The sequence below is a fragment of the Saccostrea echinata genome, unplaced genomic scaffold (genome assembly GCF_033153115.1).
Source record: "Saccostrea echinata isolate AGI-Se365-2 ecotype Australia unplaced genomic scaffold, CSIRO_AGI_Sech_v1 ptg000054l, whole genome shotgun sequence".
In the NCBI taxonomy this organism is placed as follows: domain Eukaryota; kingdom Metazoa; phylum Mollusca; class Bivalvia; order Ostreida; family Ostreidae; genus Saccostrea; species Saccostrea echinata.
In genome coordinates this window covers 16,711,931-16,733,395 of record NW_026889803.1, presented here as the reverse complement: position 1 = coordinate 16,733,395, position 21,465 = coordinate 16,711,931, and the positions used below count along the sequence as shown (strand labels likewise).

Sequence of the window (21,465 nt, the reverse complement as noted above, 5' to 3'; positions counted from 1 at the left end):
ATCTTGTATACCAACATATTGCCCATATTTTGACTACCATGTTTATTATATTCGACACACTGTTACCAATATTTTGATATTTCAAACAAGAAAAACAGACTGGTCTTATCGGACTTGTACATATCTGCACTATATGTGATCCTTTTGGCAGTTAGGGTGTGTAGACATAATTATCTAGTTGTGTTTAGGAAGCAGACGATTCTTAATCCATCTTTGATGCTTTTCCCGCCATGTTTTTTCCTACTCCAACATCCGTCGTCTGTCGTTTGCAATCAATAACAACAAAAATATATATCAAGTAATGCAAAAAGTCGATTTATCTGACACGGTTTTATGACAGCCTGCTAGAGATTGTCGCGAAGAGGATTGAATATGTGATTGAAGGTCAAAGAGGATTGTGTTTTTCCAATCAGCAATACACAATGCTTGATCATTAGTAGAAACAGTGAATCACGAATCTATTTAACCTGTCTTCTTCAATAGCTTTGATTCTGCGGAGACGAAAGACGATAATTATGATATGACACATCAAACATACAATTAAATGTTGAACTTATTTAAACAGTAATCGATTAAAATTAAGGTTTTGTAGATTTTTACGAACGATACGAACCAAAGCACATTAACCTTTTAGCACTGTCTTTAGTATGCTCTGTAAACGAAGGGGATCGATACTATTGCTTAAATAAGTAAAACCGACCACACAGTTTTACCTGATTCTTAATGTTGTTTGTGAATATTCTTAATGATTGTGCCAAAACTTCCAAATTGTTAGAATAAGTTGTTGCATGTTTGCTTTTGCACATCAGATAACATTTTTATCGCATTGAATAACAGTAGCGTCAAATTAGACTGGCTTCTTATGTTCATCTATGCGCATTCACAGACAGATAGCAATATACACAAGCTCTCGAGCTTTCGTTGCAGCTGCTTGCGGTGCCAATCTACAGCATTGATGTGAGTAGATAATACTTCAAAACTGCTGATAGATGTTATATTAAAGAAAAGCTTGAGAGCTAGTTGACTCTTAGTTTATTTTTCTAAAAAATAATTCAAAGCATGTAATTGTGACCGTGTAGATTTGGACGGTACTTAGGAATTCGTCTGGAAGAGCATCCGTTGTTTGCAGAACGAACGGGGTGAGGGAACGTTGGCGTAGGGGGGTACGAGGCATAGGTAGAGGCGCTGTGTGGCCGCGAGGTAAAAACAAAGTATAGGTGTGCCGTATTCCCGAAGGTCCACCAATATGCAATTCCAGAGATAAAACAAATGATGAAGGATTCCGTATTTATTAGATGAGTCTCAACGATGGCAACAGTTTACATGAATCAACAAACAGACATATTATAAAAGATCGAGTCGGATCTGGCCGAAGTGGCCCCGGACTCAGAGTCCTCACGAGTCGGACGTGGCCGAGACTGGCCTTCGTATATTCCAGACTAATGATTGAAATTATACATGACTATTTATAAGAATGTACATAATGAGTAAATAAATGACAGGTGTTGACATTTAGTAAAATTAAATAAACTCAATGACGCTTTGATGTTTGGACATAAAAAAAACAGATAATTACACAGTGTTGTTTTTAGAGATTAACAGTTCTTGAGACATAGCACTCTGTGTCTCTTTGTAACAACAGATCAAGAGTCCAAAAAGTGTCACTGGTCAATTAAACAATTAGATTCGCGAAACATATCGTGAGAAATAAAATATGACACAACTTAAAAGTAAAGTCCAAAATAAAGTTCTTTCTTGAACAGTGAATTTTTCACTGTGATATAATGATTCAATATTTGCGTAGTTTGAATAATTCGACAGATATTGTATTGAAAATCATTCATAACCGATCCTCATTTAGAAATGAATGTATCATTGTTACCTTGCAAGTATCCAACATGTTACATGTAATTAAATGGAGCATATCACTGGTCATAAACATGCAGTAGTTCCTATGGAATTGGATCATGTTCCAAGTTTATCACCCATAAAATTGCAATAAATTAAAAACTATAGATAAATATACCAGTTCCCTTCCACAGCGAAAATCTATCGACATTTTCTATAACTTAGACATATTGCATTTCTTTAGCTGGAATATTTTTCATCCAATTGCTTTTATGTTTTATGATGAGCTTACATAATGATATTTGTTAGAGATTCATTGATCTTAATGTCAATAATTAGTCTATCTCTGCACGTGTATCTGTAATCTTATTGACGATTAATCATGATATAACTTTAACCATTCGCAGACTGATACAAAAATTGCAGTGAACTTGAACTCGCAGAGGGGAATAGGAGCTTTAAATATGGGTTGATCCCCCAATAATTTCGTCCATTCATAACAAGCGCTTACAATATTACATTCACTTTCAATAATAGAAATTTTAACATAGGCACTATTTGTGGAGTACACGGATTAACTGTAGTAGACAGAGTTTAGCGACATGGGTAAACTGTAGTGGACAGGGTAAACAGTGGTACACAGGGATTAACTAGTGGACAGGATTAAGTAACATGCGTAAATAATCGTGGACAGAGGTTTACTGGTGGACATGGCTTAATTATGGTGGACAGATAATGCCTATGATGGACAGGGGTTAAGATTAATGGGCGGGAGTGACTAATGCTAAGAGTTAGGTGTCGTGGACAGGGGTAAACTTTGGTAGACAGGGGTTGACTGTTGTTTAGAGGTTTACCGTGGTGAATGTACTTTTTTGAGTTGACTGGGTGAACAAAGGGAGATAGTGATTATCGGAGTGTTTTTTGGATGACAAAGGATGCTTTTAAAAGCATGTCTGTTCCCTAAATTGTAGACCATTGCTCGAGCTTTCACCAATCGCCAACTATTTCCTGTAAATCCTTGTACAGCATGATAAGGGGTGACCAGTGGTATTTTGGGTTAGTTGTTGCTAACAACTGAGTCTATGCTGACAAGGACAGGGTGTACTTGGGTTGAGAAAAGATTGGTTGACTTGATAATGAGAGTCTACTACGGTAGACTTTTGATAGACCCACTGAGGACTTCAGAGAGCAGCAATGATGTTCAATGTAAACCCCTAGAATAAAAGTTGTAAGAAGTGTAAATGATCAAGACAAGCCAAAAAAAAGTTAAATAAAATAAATAAGAAAATAAAAAAAAAATGAAGAAGAAAGGACATTTAATGCTCTGGAGAACTTTATTTTGACAATATTGATTGAAGAATGGAGCTTTCATCTAAAGGTTTCTGTAGTTTTTGTTAGTTAAAACCACTATGACAGATATATCAGATATCAGAAACATGTTTTAAGGTATTTCTTCCCAATATCGGCTGTACTAAATAGTCACATATAATAAGTCTCACTGCACTGCGTAATCTCGCATATTTCTCCGATATGAATCTCAAGACAAGACAATACCATATGTTTTACGTTAAGCAGAAAATTACAAAGATAGATCTTAGTGCTTTAACAATGGCGGCCATAGTGCTTAGATTTTCGCACTGGTAATCAACATAGATGTATTGCTATAATGACCTACGTTTGTTCTATAAGATTTTCATGTACTATTTTGATTAGAGAAATGATGCTGATTTTTTATGGGCGCTGTATGTGAATTGCAAAGTTGGATATATTTTACGTATGTTGTCAAAAGCGAGGTAACTCTATTCATAAGAATGCCTTCACGAGATGAAAACAGATTACATACAAGTAGAGCTTTTTCAAAAAGCTTACCTTCTTTAGCAACAACCTTAAACGGTAAACTGACCTAAACTTATCAGGCCGTATAATTCTTGAACATTTCTTGGCTTCGTATTTCTTCATTAGTTTTTTCTGATATAAGCCATTAACAAATGCTCGACTGTCTCCGTAAACTTCAACTCTGCTGCCGAGATCATTCGGCAAACCTCGGCTGATTCCGACACCTTTGTGATATGTAGATGAGAATCAGTCGAGGTGTTGCCGAGATTAGAAAGACAGTGCAAAACAAAGGGGAAAAGAATACATACTAGCTGTAAAGCTTGCATGCAATAACGATCAATTCTGTTAACAATGAAAATATAGAAACGTTTTTTTTTTTGGTAATTGCTATTAAAAAAAAACTAGCATGTTAAAATCACTGCCTATTTCCACTGTTCGTTTTGTCATATTTTTTTACGATTGAGGTGGCAGAGGATAGTTTCGGATTAAGTACCGTTCAAAAATTAGAAAAAATAGAGGAACCTAAGGTTTGAATGTATATTATAGGTAATTTTATTGCTAGAATATTTTATGTGTGCATATGGGGGGAATTGGTAGCCTTGTATTGATATATGGCACTTTAATGTCACTACTACTCTTTATGGGATATGTATGGCACGCCAAATTCACAAAAATGAGCTAATCATAGTTTCACAGTTGATAAACTAGGTTTATCGACTGTAAACTATAGTTTACAGACCGTAAACTATAGTTAACGATGATAATCTATATTTCACATATGTAAACTATAGTTTACACGATAATCTATGTTTCACAAGCGTAAACTATAATTAACACGGAAAACAATCATTTGCTACTGCAAAATATAGTTTATCTGATAAATATAGTTTCACGATTTGTAAACTATGATTTACAACTCTAAACTATACTTAGCAAATGTAAATTATAGTTTAGGCTTTGTAAAGTATACTTTACAGACATACAAAGCGCCAAATTCACAAAAATGCGATAAACATAGTTTTACACTTGAGAAACACAGTTTAGGAACAGAATCTCTTATTTTGTATCGTCGATGCACAATTTTCTGTGAAACTAGATTTCACGACTCTAAACCATAGTTTACGATCAAAACTATAGTTAACAATACTTTTTCTTTTTCTTTTTTTTTTAAATTATAGATCGGCTAATCCTAGTTACAGCATTATAGGATTTTACTATGTAACGACAATTGTTGTTAAATATATATGCATGTATATTTCTTGTTGGCGTTATAAGTAAATGTTCTATTATTTTAAAGCAAGTCTAGTTGGAAATAAAAAGAAAAATGACTGGAAAATTATTAAAATTTTATTTTTTTTATTTAAAAGAGAAAAACAGAGACCGAAATGCGTGATCTGTCATTAATAAAATACATGTATATCTTATATTCATCTTTAAATAAAGATGTAACATTGCAGGCGCGGAATTTATTTTTCAACAACCGAATTTTCTTCATACATAAATAAAAAGTGGCCTTTCACGGAACAAACACAACAAATATTTGGGACTTCTCTCTCATTCTCTCTATCTTAAATTCAAAGGAGGACGTTGAAACCCCCACAACCCTATCTATATCCGCCACTGCATTTCCTCTCTTTCAGTTTCTTTGTTTTGGTGATGAGATGTGGCGGGAAAATGCTTGGCACATTGTAAAACGCGCTTCACCCTCCTTTGCTTGAGCAAAAATCTCGTAATATTCTGTCTTTTAAAAAATTAAAATTTTATCATATTTCTAAAAATTTCCCCATAGGAAATGTATATATACACGACATTTGAAAACAAATACAATTAATCCTGTTTAAATAGAGAAAGTAATATTGATTATATATAACTCGGTCTTTGCTTTAGATAATGCCCAACACGTGTCCTTAATTAAAACCAGAGACATATATACCCCATTATTGCTTCTCGCGATTGGTGCCGCGAAATTTCGAATTGAAAACTATCGTTAACAGTTAACAGGTGTTTAGATTCATAAACTATATTTAACAACTCTTAACTATAGTTTACGACTGTGAATTATAGTTTATTACGATAAACTATGATTGGCAAATGTGAATCATAGTTTAGCTCTCAAAACTATAGTTTATGATCGATAAGTATAGTTTACGTCTGTTAAATATAGTTTGTGAGTATAAATGACAGTTAACTATAGTTTATAACCGAAATCTATGGTTAACGAATGTAAAACATAGTTTATCTGATAAATATAGTTTCACGATTTGTGAAACTATGATTAACAATTCTTAACTATAGTTCACGATTGTAAATTATAGTTTACAGATGTGAATCTATGTTTATCAACAAAATCTATTGTTAACGTTTAATTACAGACAGATAAACTTAGATTAGCATTCGTAAACTATAGTTAACAACCGTTAAATATAGTTTTACAGATGAAAACTATAGTTAACGAATCGTTAACTATAGTTCACGGTTTTTAAACTATAGTTTACAGTCGATAAACCTAGTTTATCAACTGTGAAACTAAGTTTCGCTAATTTTTGTGAAATTGGCGTGCCATAGATATGGACTAGAAATACGAAACTAAGATCAAAAATCACTCTTCCGGTATTTCACCAGAAAAGCAGGGTGTGTTCATAGGATGAATTTTAGCTTGAAAACGAGGTGGTTGAGCCATTATCTCTTGCTGTTCAATGGTATGTACAAGTGTCGGTCTGCAATTTGTGTGGTAGCTTAGGGCATTAGCACGGGCCTGGAAGCAGTTGCGGATCCGGCGAAATAGTGAAAATAGGCATAATTTACATGAAATTTTGAAATTGTCCCTGTGCCATCATTAGGGCTCATTGTGTAAGTTGTACATGTTTTATTCCTAAAAGCTTCAAATTGCGCAAGGGACTAGTCCATACTATTATTACATGAAGAGAGAATTTAAATTTTCCAATGCACATTTTAAAAGCATATCAATATTAAGGAAACCGTCAGTCAAACGTTTTGATTGCCAAAAAAACTATCCTCTGCCACCTGAAAATCTTGAAAAATTGCTAAGTCGTACGAAAATTAGAGCATCAGAAAATTATCTCCCTTGCCTTGAATAACATTTCAACCAATGAATAATTGAAAATTTTCTCATCAAGCAATTTCTACCAATCAGAATAGAGAGGAAGTGCATAGTCCGAAGACTTTAAAATACTTCAACTCTGTATACCGTCTTCCAAGGAAGACGGCAATCAGGCATTTCTATAAAACAAAAACATCTGTACAAACCACTCAAATAGGTTTGCAGTATTAGTTGGCCAGTTTGGAAGGGGAGGGTAGTTCCGGTTACTTACCTGTTCCTATCCTTCTCGTAGAGGCTTACTTAGTATATGTAAACTAGCAAGTCCTAAAAGAATCGAGGTCGAAAACTGTTTGAGGAGAGAGGAATGTGGTAGTTAAGAGTATATGGACCAGGGATATTGACCTGAATGAGTCAATGCTAGAAAACCTGACTAATAAAGCAGGGGTCCCGGGCTCGATTCCCGGTCCAGCTCTAGCTTTTTATTGAGTATTCGTTCATTCCTCCTTTCCTACTACATATCATTTTACAATATGCCTAGATATCTATATTCACGATAGTGTTGAACTTCCATACTCAATCAATTAAATATGAGATCTAAATAACTTTTCCCCCAAGTAATTTGGTAAATTTAGCCACCTTTACTCTTTAATCTTAGTCAAAAGGCCGGGAAACGTCAGATTAACATTAAGGACATACACAACGTAGTTTGAACTTAATTGTCTTTTTACATGGAGTTGAAGAGTTCCAATACTTAAAGGAACTATGTGCTACATTTTAATGTCCATATATGCTGTTGTAAAGTTCTTCTTAAAAACAAAACATCTAGAATATATGTTTAGTAATTTTTGTATATTTGTCTCTGAATTATACAAAAATGTTCATCAATTGATATCTTTTCAAAACCGCTGGTAATGCATGCTGATTTTTTGTATGCGAACATCTGATGACACTATAATCTTAAATTAAGAATGTCTTGAAAAATTCAAGTAGGTAAGGTACGTTGCGTATGTCCTTAATTCATGTACCTTTTTTTCTTGTTTGAATCCTTTTTTATATTCTTTATCTATATTTATCGCTTGTTTATTCCTTCATACAGTGGATGTAGCTCATATGATATCGTTTTCATATCAACAGTGGTGACGTCGCAATGATTTTAACGTAAAAGTGATGAGGTGAAACGAAGTAGATTCACATATAAAACAAGTGTAAAACATGTATTAGCTATGTATAAAACACGATAAAAAGACTCTACCTTTCATATGATTTTTATCCAAATTGTTTTGTTTTAAATCCCCTCGCCAAGGGATAGGAAACATACAACGAGTTGGATAAGAATCACGTCCAACCATAAACCATGGGAGATGATATGTATATACGTGTTACTTTCTTCTTTCTAAAAATTCGCAAATAAAAATATTTGGTTAAAACTCGGACTTTATGAACGAAAAAAATTGTGAGGTGTAAGTAACTTTCATACAACAAATTAATGTGTTTATTAAAGAAAAATAATGCTTTTTACGAGCATGTAATAAGACTTTTTTGACAGATCTATTAAATGGTGTCATAATGATTTTTTTCAGAATGGCTAACGCACGCGCCAAAGCGGAACAAGCAGATCAATCCGCCATTAAAGCGGAACAAGACTCGGATCATGCACGGATCAAAGCCAAAGAATACGCCCCAGAATTTCATCAACCAGGTATAGCCAAGTACTCACAGTTTCAAATCATTACCAAACAGAAGTATTTCTATCATGAATTTCTGTTTATGATGACATACGACTATATACATATTGCATAATAATTCGTATCTCTCCAATATTTCAACAACAATATACAAAATATGAAATGGTTAATACTTAAGCTTCATCGATACTCTGATAAGAGAGATAGCTCTTAATGACATAAATATCTATTATTCCTTTATAAATCTGTCAAGCTGAAGTGTCTTTTTTGTCCAATAATTGTTTGTATTTAACTTAACAAATACAAGTACAGTTGTCTTTGGAAAATCATAAGAGTTAAAGAAACATTTTATATGAGTGAGCAGAGGGTTTATGAACCTTAAATCACGAACATTTTATTCATTTGTATTTACAAATAATGCTTAATGTTTAGTTCCGTCTAAAAAGAAAATCAATGAAAGTGTATTTACTTCATTACAGGCACTGATATAATGAAGAAAAAACTATTAGAGCAAAATGCAAATGGCAACAGCGATTTCGGTAATGATGAATATGATTATGGCCATGAGAAACTTGTACCAAATCACAATCCTCACAATAGGTCAAGGTCCTTGATGATGAACAAATCTGATATGGATGACCTTGATCGACCTCCTGGTTCAGCCCCATACTCTGGTCTCTTTCCCATGAACGAAGTGTCACCTGACGGTAGTCCAATCCGCAGTATTAATACAATGGACATGAACCACCTAAATGTAGGTGGTTTAAATAGTTCACCGGAAAATAACGTTCCAAATCATTCGCCTCACGGTCGGAGTCCTTCCCTTAAAATTAGGAGGTATAGTTTCCTTGCGGGTTCAAGGCGTGGGCGGGGGTTCAGTGAGATTTTTAATTCAACCATTCTCAATGATCACTTCGACCAGTACACTGCTCAACAGAACGAGGGTAATGATCACATGTCACAAAATCGTCTGCAAGGAAACCATGTTAGTAATTCACCAAGACATTTAGAGGTTTCCAACAAAACACATGACAATGATAGCGATAAACATCTAGTTAGGCGAAGCACTATGCCAAGTATAGTCAAGGATGACGATATTTCCAAATCTGGATTAAAAGATACAGCACATAGCAGTGAAAATGTGAGAAACCCTGAAACTTTTATCATTGAAAATGGAATAAGAAAGCGAGTTACGGGTGTAAATGCAGCACCAACTCCTTCGAAGTCGAAAGGTAACCTTCCAAATGAATTCCATATAGAGAGCCAAAATAGCTTGACTCGATCTGGTGGTAATCGCGGTAGTCTTCCAGACATTGCAGCAATGAAACAGAAGGATAAAATCAAACCAATGTCAAGAGAAGAAGCTTTCAAGCTGAGTTCGAAAAGACGAGAGGAGTTACGAAAATTACAAGAGCTTGCTGAACGCAGACGACAAGGGGATGTTACTGTGATTCTGGGAGATCTAAGAGTAAGTATTTAATCATTATTAGTAAATAATTCGCGTTAACACATGACTATGGCTTAAATTTTCAATTTAATTTGTTCTTATTTTATCCTCAAAACTTCCGAATGCACTTTGAATTTTGATTTTTTTGAGCTGAGTCTCAAACATATTTTTTTTCCTTTTTCTCTATGTAGGATTTTGTCCAACAACGCCAGCTTCTGGTTCTTGTTATAGCACTTAATCTAAGTCTTGCTGGAATGTTTTTTAACCTCCTGTCTTGATGGCACTGAAATCACAATAAGGATTTCGATACTTTGAAAGTGCTAAGCACAACGACGTGCGGATCGGGTTCGATGTGCAAGATATGAAATCTTGATAAAGTAATTTTTCAACAGAGATCAGACGGCCATATTCAGCAATGCAACATGTGATGCAGTGGTCGTACGTTCTAAAGATTGTGTTCACCTGCTTTTCCGTATATTTGACAAGACCATGTTGTTATGACAAAATGTTAAGACTGGTTTTTATCCCAAAGTTGTGTCCTTTTTATGTCAACTGTTCAAATCTTTCCCTTTTGTTGGTCAATAGTTATGTGACAAGTTTCACGCCATTTGCTGAAATTAATTTTGAATCGAGAAATAGAATTGGCGTGTCCGGGATGACAGTTTTTTGGTTTGCAGTTCTTGGAACACTGTGTGAGTTGATCATTCGTGATATTTTGGAGAATCTGAGTGGTTCTCATTATGAAGGATTTTCATTGTATCTGATTTTAAAGATCTCCATTTTTTAACAGCCAAAGACTGACGTTTTCTATTTATAAAACGTATCGGTATACGACTAAGCATGACCAAGTCTGATTTTATTTCATTCTAAACATAATTTTAGCAACAGTGTTGTATAATCTACATACTTTATCTAACGTTACGAGATGCTTTTTAACTGATATTTATTAATTTGTTTTGTCTATAAAATTGTACAGATCTTTCATATTCTCCCAAATTTTTATTCAGGACTGTTATCTGGAATGCTATCATTTTCCCATTAATTTATCATGGTTAAATTTCCATTGAATCATTTGGTACAGTGTTAATTGTGAGTATGTGATCATCCCCTTTGTTCATTCCAGAAACTTACAAATACTGTTGTATGAATGACTGCCTAATATGGTTTTGTTATCAATTTTGCTGAACACTTTGCTGTTGAGTGTGCTTTTTGAGGGTGTATACTTTATTATTTTTTGACACCTATCAGATTAACAACAGGGTTAATTAGTCATTAATTATCAAACTGCTTTTGCAGGGTAATTGAATTCATTAGTTAAGATGGTGTTTTCCCCTACGTTTTGTTTTGCTCTGTACAGTTGTTTTGTCTATTCATTAAGAATATTTATATGTAATTATTTATTGTTATTTATTTTTTATGTGAAGAGTGATTGCAATATGTCAACAAGGTGCTACATATAGGTCGAATTCTTGATCGGAATCAATTTAAGCAATTACTGTTGGCTACAGATCTTGAAAAAAAATTGCTTTGACATCATATTATTTAACTGGGTATATTATAAATTATTGAAGTTTTTACCTGTTTCCTATGGACATATGTCAATTGTTCATACCAAGTTAAAGTACACAAAAGTACACTTGCACCTACAAGTTTGTCTGAGTGCTCATGTACTTATATTTTTTGTGGTACTCCTTATTTCAAGAAAATGTGGAATGCAAGTGAGTGGTGTTTTTTTTCTAAATTTTTTTAGTTTTCATATTTGAAAAAAATGACATAATTTTCTCGATTATACTCCCCATCATTTCATTTTCAGTTTTGTAAAGAAAAAAATATCATTTTAATTACAACATCAAACACAAGAGATCCTTTTGTTTATTTTGTTTTCATGATTAATTTTCTATGATTTCATTTTTGATATGTCTGATTTTCATTGACCAAATGAGGAATATGAATCTTTCTTTTCTTTTATGAAAACCAGTAATTTATAAACTATTAGTCAGTACGTAATATCGGATACTTTCAAATCTGAATTTTTCTTCTATTAGTTATACTTTTATTAACTTGGGTGTAATGTAACTAGAGAAAGAGAATGAAATTTGTTGATGCTTATTGTAATTATTATTTTTATCCTTTGAAAGTTGTTAAAAGAACAATTGGTGATAGATTGTTGTGAAATGTTTTCCTTCTTTGATATAGTAATTCATTTTAAATCTGATATGAAAAAAAAAATGATATTGCGCCAGAATCACGTGGGGTGTGATGAACACGTGATTTGCGCGACCTGGTTGCGCTCGATTGTGTTGGATTTCCTAAAGGCAGCCAGTTTGTCTACAAACGATTTCTCGTTTTACCCTATAGGAGAATTGAAGGAACATCTATTTTCTTGCTACCTTCCATGAAAACCAGCCGAGTTGGTTATAGTTATTAGTATCACAATAAAATGTCAGTTCCTTTTATCATTTTGTGTTCAATTCTTAATAGCGGTTCTATGTCAAGGCAGTTACTACATGTATATACTAGCATCAAATTGAAAGCTCAGAAGATTGGAGTGCACAAGTACAGTATATATCTTGATACTTACCACCAACAAATTTTCTTATCTTCCACATAAAAGAGTTACTTCGCTATTTTTTTTTTTTTTTTTGGAGTAAAATGTAAAAATAGATTCGAAAAGGCTCTCGGAATCTTTGCCTTAAGGTAATTCCACCCTCACAATTTTAATGGTTCAAAGTAGAAAAACTGTATTTATTTTCACTTGATATAAAATAAATTAACTAATAATTGCAAAAAATGTATAGGTTGCCATATTTTTTAAGACGGACGACATAAATAAACAGAAGTATATGTCAATAAAAAAAATCGTACATCTTTAGTAAACAGTACTATAAAAATTATGTAAAAACTGGTTCAAATATTTAATTCTGATGCTGAAAGTTCCAAAATAATTGCTACTTTACAAATATGCATGGATTGTGAATATTGGGGAAATAATTTTACATTAGAAGTACAATTAAGAAAATGCCAGAAAGAAGATTCATTAGAAGGAGTTTTCTTTTACTTGAAAATAATTTTCACTACACCTATTGAAAAACATTCTTCCAAAACAATTTTTGATAGGGTATGAATTTAATTTTATTAATAACAGCTTTTGCAAAAATCTATGACATCACTGGAGGATAGAATTACCTGAATACAACTTCATATTTTAAAGTTACATTTTCCCACTTTTAACCAAATTATGTGGCTTGGCCAAACATAAATCAGATATCACTTCTTTAGTGAGAGAGGCACCCAATTAATTCAGCAAAGATTTCTGAATTTTGGAAGATAAAATTTGTTGCGTTTTATATTCTTAAATAAGGGTATTTGTATATCACAATCAATTGTCCCCATTTTGAGATCTACATAATTATCTTAGATGATGTTTAGTGATTCGGGATTTTTATTGTTACTCCCTCCTATACTCCTAACTGTTACTGTATAAAAAATTGAATCAATTAACAATTAATGTGCTTATATATCTATTTCGCAAGTTTATATATTTTTGTCCAAAAAATGAGAAAAATGCTTTTATGTAGCTCTATACGTCAACAAACAAGTAACCTTACAGGTAGGAAAGGAAAAATAAAATGTTCGATTCAATATATAACATTTCATTCATTGCCAGGGTGTGACGAGACCACATTCTAATAGTGGCGTCTATAAATCATTGAACAATCAGCGAAGCATGCAAATAGACATTTAACTTTAACTCAAATTTTTACTCAACGATTTTGCAAATAAAAATGAAGGAAGAAATAGATAAATTCACACTATTTATAAAAAAGATACTTATTATCCATATTTTTGGCTATGTTTATTAATAATGGTGTTTCACAGAAGTCAGATTTTAACCAATAATTTGTCCCACAAGGTCAGATGTTTCTATTCTGAAATGAAATGAAAAAAAATGATTATGTACTATTTTGTTCGCCTCGGTTTCTACGTACTTTTGTGTTTGAAAGCATTGAAAGCATTTCGAAAATTAATTTGTAATACTTTTACCGTTGCTTTACAACGCTCTACCTAAAAGTATAAAAGTAATCCAAATATGTTTGCTCCATCCCTGCAAACTGTCACCCCAGAAAGAGCTGATTTTTTTATTTTCACATTTGCATCGTATGATATACCTAATCATTGACGTTGTAGACGGAGGTGAGAAGAATTAGAATTCACACTCGTTACATACTAGTCGACATACCGTAAATACCAGCAGACGGCAATTGTAATAACTGCAAGTCAGCTGTTAATACGTTCTATATCCATTAATGAACTCTTCAAAATTAGAGGCGCGTTTGGTCGTCTGACAGGGACAGCATGGCGTTGCGGATAATACAAAACATGCCAATCTCAATCCAATTTTAAATGTTAAATGTATTTGTCATTCCAATCAAAGAATAGAAGAACTAAAAGACATATGTAAGAGAGCAAGAACCCTAAATTTATCATCCATTAATAAAAAATACGACATTTCCGATCCGAGGCATGTGTATTGTATTTAGGTGCACCATACCAGGGACCTACATGTATGTAGGTCCCTGACCATACGATAAATAGATACATACGATAAACAATAGATATAAATTGATATCGTTGTCATTCCTACTCTTGATGTATATAAGGTCCACAACAATAAAATATTTCATTTGCATTTTCTTAGGAATTGTTTCATCGACATTGTCACATTCAACATATTGTTTACATGTTTGTGTTACGTTTGTCCCAGAAATCCCGCGAGATTTGTACGTTTTCCGACTTTTTCACAAAAGAGCGCACTAAGAAGTAAAACTCTTCCATAGTGGAAATAGAACGTATAAGCAAAGTTTCTGAGCGGAGCTTTGATACAATTTCTTTTCTTTTTAATTTTTGTATTACATTACGAAATTACAATTACAATTAATTAAAATAATTAATTCTTACAAAGTTTCTAGGCAAATTCTTCTAAATATATACATTATACGGAAGTGTTCCTTTCAAGAGTAAAATAAATGTGAAAAAATATTATCTTTTTCATGGCTTAACATTTTATTTAGTTTTATCCTGAAAAGTTAAAAGAAACGTACTCTTTCTCGCAGATAAAGTGATTTAAGATGTCGCACTTATTATCGTTCCAATAGAACCCGATCACGTACATCTCCAGGCAGTCCTCCAGTTCTTTCTGATCGTTTGGTTCGTTGATTGCCCAGTTTTTGTATCCAAATCTTTCCATCGTCGACGCCCAATACCACTCGCCTTCTATCATTCTATCGGATCCATCTATCCAAAGATTTGTCGCTAAGGCGCCTTTATAATTACAATATAGTCAAGTATCCTGAGTGATTTTTCTGACGTAAGTTTTTTTAAATCACAAGAAATACTGTTTTGTCCGAATTCTACCATTTTGAAATGTTACTCTATAAAAGGGAAATATTTTAAATTTCACGAAAGTAATACGGACTTTAAAAAACATGAATTTTAAATTGAACAGTTCTTTCAGGTACCGTGCATAACATGCACTGAATATGCCAAAACCTTTTAATGCTCTCACACATTTTTTTTTCCAATATGAAAAACCTCGAACTAATTACAATGTAAAATGCAAAATAATTACCTGTATAATTAGACAGTACAAAGGAATTCATGATTAGAGTTATTATTAGAGACACGTCTGCTTATTAAGAATTACCTCTTATGTTTGTGATTATTTTGCCAATAAGTACGTTTTCTTCTGCATCGTTGATAACGGCTAGCTCACTATGGAAAGATTGACAAATGCTCTGAAAATGTACAAAATTATGTTTACAATTTGGTCAGTTTTCAAGTTTGTGTAATTGTAAATGAGTTGATTTCATGCAAGAAGAGAAATATTACCTAAATATTATCAATTAAGATTTCTTATAGCAAAAATACTTGGTGGTATTGAATAGCAAATTATTTGCTTGTATATATTTATTTGCATTATAATTAAACCAGCGCCTAAATTTCTCAGAGGAAACAGGCGACCACTTAAGATAAAACATGAGCTGTATGTTAAAGCCAAAGTATCATTTGAGGATATGAAAAAAAAATTACCGATGCCTCAGCCCAACTAACAGTTCTAGGACTAATAAAATAACAGGAGTTCTTGCCCTTTCTCCACCCATCAGGACAACACGATTGCAACAAACCTTTCAACAAATAAATGATAAGAATAAATAGTGATGTTTCTGGAAGAGCAATAAAAGTAGTGCAATGAAAGACTGTTTGAACAATGACAAAAAAGTGTCTCTGAAATTTTAGTTTGACTTGATGCAGAAAAGGCTGTATAAATTACTTTTGTCGCATGTAAAACTTAAATATAAAAGTATTTATATATAAATCGTAATTTACCTGATAGGCCGATAATTATGAGTATTTGTAAAATGGTCATTGTCCTTTCTTATCTCAACCTAATTTGACCCAAATACATGCAATAAGAATATCCTTATCTCAAACCCTTTTGAACAAAAGGTTACGAATAATTGTTTTAAAATATGCTAATTACATACTTAGAAGACATTGAAGAGAATGATCTTTATCATTTTGCTGTTTTTTTTTTCTGCTGGGTCTAAATAACAACATTTTGAAAAATTAATAAACAAACATAAAGAACGTGTTACAAATCTATAATAATACTCTCTAAATCTAATGAAGTTTTATGGCTCGCCCCTACCCCTGGGGCTGTGATTTGAATAAACTTAAATTTGATCCACCTGAAAATCCTTGAACGTATTTTAAAAAAATCACAAATCATGATCCTACTGTCCTTGAGAAGGAGAATTTTAAATATCTTTCCATATATATTATAAAGTAAAATTTGTGTATCCCCCAATCTGGTCCCACCCCACCCCGGGGCTTAAGGATTTGACCAAATGTGAATCTGCACTACCTGGGTATGCTTGCATGATCAATCTGTTCTTGAGAAGATTTTTTAATTTTTCTTTTGTGGAACGCCCTCACCCCTCCCCCCTGGAACCAAGATTTGAACAGATTTGAATCTACACTGCCCGACGCTTCTTGCATGTTTATATGACTTATCATTGCCATGATTTTTCAAATATTCCAATGTTAAACTTTGATTGCCTACTACGGACCAAGCCAACGCCCGAGTGCCATAATTTGAACAAATTTGATTCTGCACTACCTAAGGATGATTGTATATTCATATGACATATCATGGCCCTGATGTTCTCGAGAAGAATTTCAAAGATCTTTTCTTATATATTCAATGTAAAATTTAGATCCCGTATTGAGGCTCCTTCCTATCTCAGAAATACAGAGAAAAAACCTTGGATATATGTTACTGTTTGTTTGTTACCACACCGTGAAGAATTATAGCAGTTATGTTTTATATTTATTTCCAATAGCATTTCACTACAAAACTTCTCCAAGATGGCTGCTATGAAAAAAGTACTCAGATTTGCATGTTATTCAATATTGTTTATTTGTTGTCACAATTTGTGAAGATTTACATGAAAATTGAATTTACATATACAGGTACTTTGAAAAGAATATTTGAAAATGGCTACTGTTATACAAGTAACTAAAAGATTTTTAGGAAGCAAATGTCATTTATTGTAAGTAGTACATTATACATTGTATATGAATTGAAATGTTAAAACAAATAGATACAAACACTCATATAATGAATGAAGACCAGTCGCTTCACTACACTTTATGCCTACATATACGATTATTAAAATCCCTTAAATTACATTACAGAGCACCATGCAGATTAAGGCCAGATCTATTTTCCAAATAAATTAACATGCAAACAAAGCAGTTTTCATACAACACTGCATATTTATAACAAAATGCATATTAAAATTCATACAAAAATAAAATAAGCCTCCTCTGCCGCCCAGGAAAAACCATATATTAAAAAAAGTCTTTCAAAATTTGAAAAAAATGATGGAAACCTGTGAACCGCGGCAAAATGCAGAATAAGCAAAAATTTGAGTGGCGGAACCTCACTCTATTTAACTAGGAAATAATGTTTTCCCGGACTTTGAAATATAGACATAAATTTATATTGATAAAAAACTTGACTTCCTCAGAACAGTGTGCACTAAAGTGACCATTTAATAATACCCTTGCAATAATCCAATGTTTGCCCATGCAATATATTCTGAAAATTTTTTGGATTTTGCTCAAATAACTAAAACTTAGTAACAAGACATTTCCGTAACATTGTTTACATGTTGTTAGGGTAATTAATTTTTGCTAATACAACGTAACACAAATATTGTTATACTGCACCAATTCCTAAATTTTCCAAACAGTATTAAACATCAAAGGCTAGTGTGCAATCACTGACATTAAAAACTTCCCAGGGAAAAATGGTTAAAAAGTCACACATGTATCCTGATAACTGCAAGTCTAAGGGTGAATGCTAGGCATGCATTCATTTGCTGGAACTATAAACCAGTCAATATTTCAACTGGTGTAACAAAGACATTAACTGCTTGGGGTGATGATAGTAAGTTCTTCTTGTTCAAAACATCATCAAAAGAAAGGAAGGACCAAAGGTTGGAAAATACAAGATCCTTTTCACAAGGTCACAGATCCTTCACATAAGGTCACAGATCCTTCACAAAAGGTCACAGATTCTTCACAAAACGTCACAGATCCTTCACATAAGGTCACAGATCCTTCATTCAAGGTCACAGACTCTGCACACAAGGTCACAGTTCCTTCATACAAGGTCACAATTCCTTCACACTAGTTCAGAATAGAGTTCTATATCTCCTTCAACAATAAATGTCTCCCCTTTTGTTTCTAATGATCCATACCATGAATTTATTCTGATGTGTTGCACAACTTTCTTTCCCCCACAAATATCATGACAGCTCAGATGATTCATGGGGAGCGTTCTATCGAATAAAAAAAATTGTCAGTTTAACAAATGAAAAGTCAAAAAGTGATATCCTATAGACTTCAGTACCTATGAAAATAAAAACAAACAAGCTACTGAGTTTCAACAATATAACATCAAGCAATGCATTTCAGAAACAATGTCAATTTTTTTATGAAACAAGGGGCACAAAGGCTTTTACAATCACCTAAATATCACAGTAATTTTTCTGAGCCAAAGTGAGTTCTTTTTTTTCCAAACTACTTTTTTCCCACTAAACTGGAGACAGCTTCATTTAGATTTAAAGGGCAATGATTTGCACATATTTTAATTTAAACCACTTGAGGGCATTTTTGTAGTAATAATACTGTAATTTGACAATTTGAAATCTAATGTTTTGGGGAGATATTTCCAGGAAAGTTCTGGAGAAAAGACGAATTTGTAAAAAGGTTACAAAGAAAAGGACGATGACAATACTGACAACAACAGAAAAATTTTGATCAGAAAAAGTTGGCTCAGGTGAGCTAAAAAAGTCAAACAGTGCAAGATGTGCCATTGTGTCTTACCATCATGTCTTGGATTTGCCACAGTCAATCCCTGAACTTTTGCTGGTAGGTAACTGTCCGCCCTTCTTTTGAGAATGAAAACCAGCCCAACCCTGTATGTATGAACGAAGAGCATATATAGGTCTAAGGCAAAAGGATTTTCTTGACACTTGGACAACTATAATTCTTCAGAGAGCAAAAAGCACATCTACATATAAAATACTTTACCATCAACTCTTGGATTGGCTGCGCTTGATCCCTCAAACACTTTGCACTCTTTCTGTCAGATGAAAGTCACCCGCTTGTCTCAGGATCTACACTAGCACTACAATAGATCTAACCCTGACCTATAAATAAAAAAAAAAAGAATTACTTACACTTGTTAAGTGGGGAAAAATAATAAAAATCATTAAAATACTGGATTGGCACATTGCATCTTACCATCATTCCTAGGGTTTGCAGCAGTCTATACCAAAACTCTCAGCACTCTTGCTTTCCGGTGAGTCTTCTCTTTAGAATTCTGGATAGAGGTTCATCTTAAACTGCTCAATAAAAGTAGAGAAACAAAAAATCAAAAGAAGTTGTAATATCAATAAAGTAAGGATGAACCGCCCAAAAATCTAGTGAGTACAGGCATTATGACATGAATCTTACCCGTTTTACATGGTTTGCAACAATCGATCCCTAATCTTTAGACTCCTGCTGACAAATAATGGAGTCGTATCTCACACTAGGATTGAAGATTGCCTAACCATTCTCCTGCTAACACAAAAAGTAAGATGGTCAAAGGAGTAATACTAGCTGCTTTGATCAAGTTACAATTAAAACAAGGGATCCAAAAGAGCAACAAAAGCAACTTGTTACTTACTACATTGGCCAACATTTTCTGCTGGTCATAGTAAGACAATGGACTCCCCATCTTCTGTTGACTGGCCTTAGTACCTCTATGACCAATATCGCAGCCTGAATCTTATGCATTTTCCAATGATTGCTGTAGTTGAGTTAAAGACATACTTCTTCTCAATAAGGCATCGGGGTCATCCTAATGTCTCTTCAGCTAACAAAGAAATTAAACCAAGGGTCAAACGATTCAATGTACTGCAAACCAAGGGTCAAAGAAATACTATAATTAATAACTTCCTGAATAGCTTAATAAGACTTACACTTTTGTCTCAAAAGCAGCACCTCCCTTAATTTCCGATGACAAAACAACTATTCTAATATGAATTTCACCCATTCTTCTATAATATCTCACATTAAATTCCCTGCTCTAACCCTCCTGCAGCTGATGAATTGGGTCCTCTTCAGCACCTTCGAATTGCTCTTTCACTTCTCCTCCTCAGGATGGGTTCTTTCCATTCTACTCCTTGGAATAGGTCCTTCTATTCTGTTCCTTGGGATGGGTCCTTCTCTTCTGCATCCTGTCAGTGGAAGTCAAGAGGTCAAGGCCAAAGCAGGTAAACATCAATTGACAAGTAAAAAATGGACAAAGTGTGCAGGGGGAAGATCTCAAATCTTACCGCATCTCCTCTTCTGTCGTCCTCCCTCATCTGAACCCCTGAAAATATACAACTGACAAAAAATTAGTACAAAATCAAAACAATTATGAAAATTAAATAGAAATTTACAAAACAATTGCAAAAATTCAAAGAAATTCACAAAAATATAAGTAAAAAATCACAAATTGACTTGAAAAAGAAATTAGCAAAAAGGGACCGTTACTTGGGGAAAGGGCATAAGAGAGGAGAGAGTAGAGGTCGGGAATGGAGATGATTAGTCATATTAGAGTAAGGAGGGGACAGAGGGATAAATCAAAAAGCTTCTCTATCAGGCTCTCTGGCTGATGAACTGGGTCCTCTTCTGCTCCTTGGGATGGCTCCTTCTCTTCTGCATCCTGTCAGTGGAAGTCAAGAGGTCAAGGCCAAAGCAGGTAAATATCAATTGACAAGTTAAAGATGGGCAAATGTGCAGGGGGGAGATCTCAAATCTTACCGCATCTTCCAACGATGGCTGCAGTTGAATGGGAGGCAAGACTCGTCCACACCAGGGGCTGTTGATCATCCTAACTGCCTACTGCTGAAAGGAAAAAAATCAAGATGTCAAATGAATTTTAAGACTCCATTTCAACTGAACAATAGCCCAAGAAATCCAAA

The 21,465-nt window shown here is 33.7% G+C and overlaps 2 protein-coding genes and 1 long non-coding RNA gene across 4 annotated transcripts in view; 1 reads left to right on the top strand and 2 right to left on the bottom strand.

The window, feature by feature from the left end:
- Positions 1-12,333, top strand: part of LOC133206003 (junctophilin-1-like) — a 41,721-nt gene extending 29,388 nt beyond the window's left edge. For both annotated transcript variants that reach the window (XM_061341908.1, XM_061341909.1), the window contains 3 exons: positions 8,326-8,444; positions 8,910-9,898; positions 10,069-12,333. In XM_061341908.1, coding sequence (XP_061197892.1) covers positions 8,326-8,444; positions 8,910-9,898; positions 10,069-10,155 — 1,195 coding nt within the window. In that variant the 3' untranslated portion in view covers positions 10,156-12,333. The remainder of the gene's footprint in view (positions 1-8,325; positions 8,445-8,909; positions 9,899-10,068) is intronic.
- A 2,618-nt stretch (positions 12,334-14,951) lies between these two features.
- On the bottom strand, positions 14,952-16,304 carry LOC133204676 (perlucin-like). Its single transcript, XM_061340422.1, has 4 exons — positions 16,265-16,304; positions 15,968-16,062; positions 15,582-15,672; positions 14,952-15,199 (listed from the first exon to the last, which is right to left on the bottom strand). Exons 1-4 carry the CDS (start codon positions 16,302-16,304, stop codon positions 14,952-14,954), a joined length of 474 nt encoding a protein of 157 aa, XP_061196406.1.
- A 3,267-nt stretch (positions 16,305-19,571) lies between these two features.
- Positions 19,572-20,340, bottom strand: LOC133205771 (uncharacterized). Its single transcript, XR_009723656.1, has 4 exons — positions 20,181-20,340; positions 19,967-20,074; positions 19,754-19,854; positions 19,572-19,659 (listed from the first exon to the last, which is right to left on the bottom strand). It is a non-coding gene; the product is annotated as an uncharacterized LOC133205771 (long non-coding RNA).
- Positions 20,341-21,465: the final 1,125 nt, after the last annotated feature.

Bases quoted from the DNA above. Each gene is read 5' to 3' on its own strand.
- LOC133204676 (XM_061340422.1), bottom strand. From the start codon at position 16,304: ATGACCATTTTACAAATACTCATAATTATCGGCCTATCAG. The intron at 16,063-16,264 runs GTAAATTACGAT...ATTTGTTGAAAG, and splicing joins CATAATTATCGGCCTATCAG to GTTTGTTGCAATCGTGTTGT. The intron at 15,673-15,967 runs GTAATTTTTTTT...GTACATTTTCAG, and splicing joins TTAGTTGGGCTGAGGCATCG to AGCATTTGTCAATCTTTCCA.